General features: G+C 38.2%; 1 protein-coding gene across 1 annotated transcript in view; it reads right to left on the reverse strand.

Annotated features, from left to right (window-relative positions):
• The window catches only part of Ddx10 (DEAD-box helicase 10), a 142,671-nt gene that overhangs the window by 113,253 nt on the left and 25,269 nt on the right, over window positions 1-4,149 (reverse strand). The window contains exon 9 of the mRNA XM_021171852.2: window positions 3,351-3,435. Within this exon, the coding sequence (XP_021027511.1) occupies window positions 3,351-3,435 (85 nt within the window). The remainder of the gene's footprint in view (window positions 1-3,350; window positions 3,436-4,149) is intronic.

Here is a 4,149-nt window from a genome sequence, read left to right on the forward strand (position 1 = left end):
TGGTATTGGGTGAGGGAAAATGACTGAAGCCCTGAGGGTTAGCAGAAAGAATGGAAACAGGCAACCTCAGGAGATAGGAGGTTGGGAGGACCCTCCAGAATGCACCAGAGACCTGGGAGGTGAGAGACTCTCAGGACTCAAAGGGAGGGACCTTAGATGAAATGCCCAACAGTAGGGAGAGGGAACTTATAGAGTCCACCTCTAGCAGAAAGACAGGGCATCAAGAGAGGGAGGGGTTGCCATCCCACAGTCAAAACTCTGACCCATAATTGTCCCAGTCTGAAAGAACTGCAGGGATGGAAATGGAGAGGAGCCTAAGGAAAAGAAGGTCCAGTGACAAGCCCAAAATGGGATCCAGCTCAAGGGGAGGTCCCAAGGCCTGACACTATTACTGAGGCTATGGAGTGCTCACAAAAAGGGACCTAACATGACTGCTCTCGGAAAGACCCAACAAGCACCTGAAAGAGTCAGATGTAGATATTTGCACCCAACTAATGGACAGAAGCAGCTGACTGCTGTGGTTGAATTAGGGAAAAGCTGGAAGAAGCTGAGGAGGGCAACCCTGTAGTAGGACCAGCAGTCTCAATTAACCTGGACCCCAAGATCTCTAAGACACTGGACCACCAACCAGCAGCATACACCAGCTGATATGAGGCCCCCAACACACATACAGCAGAGGACTGCCAGGTCTGTGTTCAATCAAAGAAGATGCACCTAACACTCAAGAGACTGGAGGCCCCAGGAAGTTTAGAGGTCTGGTGGGGTGGGTGGTGGGGACATCCTCATGGATATGGGGGGGTGGGGGGAGTGGGGGTACGGGATATGGAACAGTCAGAGGGTGGACTGGGAGGGGAATAAAATCTGGAATATAAAATAAATAAATAAATGATTAAATTTAAAAACAAAACAAAACAAAATCTCCTGTCTTCTACCCTAGCCTCCCTTGTCTGGCATGTGCCTTCTTTTTAATTACAAATTTTCTGTATTTCCAACTGTAAATTTTTAATTTAAAATAAAAAAGTTCAGGCTCTTTAGTACCAAAACCTGCAAGCCTTAAAGACAATTGTTTTTAAGTGGCAAATGTACTGCAGGATAGATCCCTATAAACTATCTTCTCTCACTTGTCTCAAAAAGGACTTCATTTGTTAAGTGGATTAAGGGAAACTTTTCTTTGTTATGGATCCAATGAATTCATTTAAAAAAAAAATCAAAGAATTCAGTAAAACAGTAAATGCTTGATAGAAATAAACACCTGGACCATCCTTTATTTCACCTTGGTGAGTCACAAAAAAAAAAATAAATAAGCCAGATCTTCCAACTTTAGTAATTTTTCTAACAAATCCACTTTTTAAAATTTATTTATTTATTTATTTATTAATGTTCAATTCCAAAAGCAAACACTTTCTGGCAACTTGGTTTTAATTATAGACTAACACAGGGTTTTAATTAGTTTCCATTTTTAATTTAGCCTTTATTCAACTCAATTATTCAGTCTCATGGCCCACGAAGCTTTCTCATTATCTCTAAGACCATTAATGGTCATTTTAAACCAAAGCTAACATTACATATGCTAACCTTTTCACTGACTATACATCTGAAATAGTCAATTCAGAATTTGTTACTTATGTATAAAGAGTCACACCTCCACTTTAAAAGTTAATGACTGTGTTTTAAAAACACATTAAAATAGTCTTTAAAATAATATTCTCATATATATGTGTGTATATATATATGAGAATACTATTTTAATATATATATATATTTCTCTTCAGACTCAGCATTGCAGTGTTGTTCTAAGTCTCTAGCTACAACCATTATGATCCCGTTTAATGCCACCATAACATGTTCTACTTACTACACTGTATTTCCATCAACTTCTCCAAAACTAAAAACCTGGAACACTTTCTTTTCTTGAATCATTTATTGATATACTGATTGTTTATTTGTTTGGTTGGTTGGTTTGGTTTTTGGAGACAGGGTTTCTCTGTGTAGCCCTGGCTGTCCTGGAACTCACTCTGTAGACCAGGCTGGCCTCGAACTCAGAAATCCGCCTGCCTCTGCCCCCCAAGTGCTGGGATTAAAGGCGTGTACCACCACGCCCGGCTCTTTTAACTTGTTTTTAAAGCAGGATCTAAATTGCCTCGGTTTGCCTTGAACTTTAAGATCCTTTGCCTCAGCCTTCCAATCCTCAGCTAAGAGCTACCACATCTAGATTTCATCTCTCTACTTTTTTAAGATCAACTTCTGGACAAAGAATTATTAAGGCAAAAAAACGTATTGTAAGGCTTTTGAGAGGTACTGTGACCCAGAGAGCTGTTAACCATTTATGATTCTATAAGTTCCACTGAATTCTCAATAACACTAACAATTATATGATCCTTTTAATTCATTTAGATCCATTTCTCATTTAGCTAGAAATAACTGTGACTTTGTTTTATATTCTAGACATTTCTCCTATAGCTATTTGGCCAGTATAAGGTACTTCAAATGGAATACCAAAAAAATAAATTAAATTAAATTAAATTAAATAAAGGAAACAAACAAATGAAAAAACGTCACTGGGAGAGACCTTCACAAATACCTTTAAGTCTCACTCAGAAAAAGAAATCTATGATGCCTACCAACCCTGTCCCTTATTAAACCCCAGACCACAGAAAGTAAGAGTGCAAGACCTAGACTAGAGAATTCAGGCTGTCTGAGCTCAAATCTTGGCTATTTGTATCTTCATACTTACTGCATAACTACTTAAACAATTGATGTCTTCATATGAAACTACAGAAGTTATGAGGATTCAGTGAGATGATGTTCAGTAAATAGTTCTTGGGAAGGTTTCGAATCTTTAAGGATTGTTCTCAATGACAGCCTTCAGGTTACAATGTTTATTTTATCTATCTGTTTGTTGTACATGCATGTATGAGAAGGAGAGCACATTCTGTAGAGATTAGAAGCTGACTTTTCAGAGGTGGTTCTTACCTTCCTCCTGCTAAGGAAGAGTGTCTCTCTCTTGCTTCTGCTGATGCAGAATTACTGCAGGCTACCGGGTTTGCAAACTGAAGAGCAAATCCCCTATCTTTGTCTCCTATCTGGCCATAGGAATACACTAAGATAAGTCCCACTGTATTAGGCTTTGTAAGTGGATTCCAGGGATCAAACTCAGGTTTCTAGGCTTGTATGACAAGCACTTTAATCCACTGAGCCATCTCCCTAGCCCTTCCGGCTATTATAAACTCACAGCAAATTAGGTATAAACAACACCTAACTGTTCCATTCATTGTTACCTGCAGCTGCAGCAAAAGCATGTTTTGTTATTAAACAGTACAAAAAGTAAAAAAATAAGCCCACACACCTACCTGGCAGTTCTACCAGCTCTGTGAATATATGTGTTGGCATCCTCTGGACAATCAAACTGAAGAACCCAATTCACAGCTGGAAAATCTTTATAGAAGAAATATCAGCAAGGGTGAGACAATTTCAATATCTAGCCTGCTTTACTATTATTATTTTACAGTATTACTGTGTCAAGATTTTCTATCACATCTCTGCTAACAAAACTTTATTTAAAATAAAATTAGTTGCATTAACCAAGAAATTATATTTCTCGAATTTGACAAAGTGGACTAAAATTAGATTGCTTCACATCTGAAGCAGAGAAGATGGTTGCTTTGTGACTGGCAATGAAGTACCCAGATGGTTAATTATCTAAAAGCAGCACTCTTCATAGGGCTCCAGCAACCATAAGCTCATTTCTAGGTCTGAGGAAATGGTCCAGTTCGGCAAAGTATCAGTCACACAAGCATGAGGCCCTTTGTATACCACCGTGTATACACAGACACATTAAAAATAATCAAAATAAGTATATTTTTTTAAATGTAAGCTGATTTTAAATTTACACACGTCTATTTTTCCGGCTAGTCCTGCCTCCAACTAAACTAATAAGCAATTATACAATTTATATTTCTGACTACTACAGGCCTTACTCATTTTCAAAGAAAACTGTTCTCAATTTCTCAGAACTACCTCTACACACTCATAGTCTACTGCCAGGATTTCTAGTGACAATTAAAAAAAAAAGAAAAATCACTCTAAGAGGGCCAGGATGACAAAGAATAATTAAAAGAGAAACAAAGAGAGAGGAAAAGGGAGGGGAGG

Source organism: Mus caroli, chromosome 9 (assembly GCF_900094665.2).
Source record: "Mus caroli chromosome 9, CAROLI_EIJ_v1.1, whole genome shotgun sequence".
NCBI classification, from domain to species: domain Eukaryota; kingdom Metazoa; phylum Chordata; class Mammalia; order Rodentia; family Muridae; genus Mus; species Mus caroli.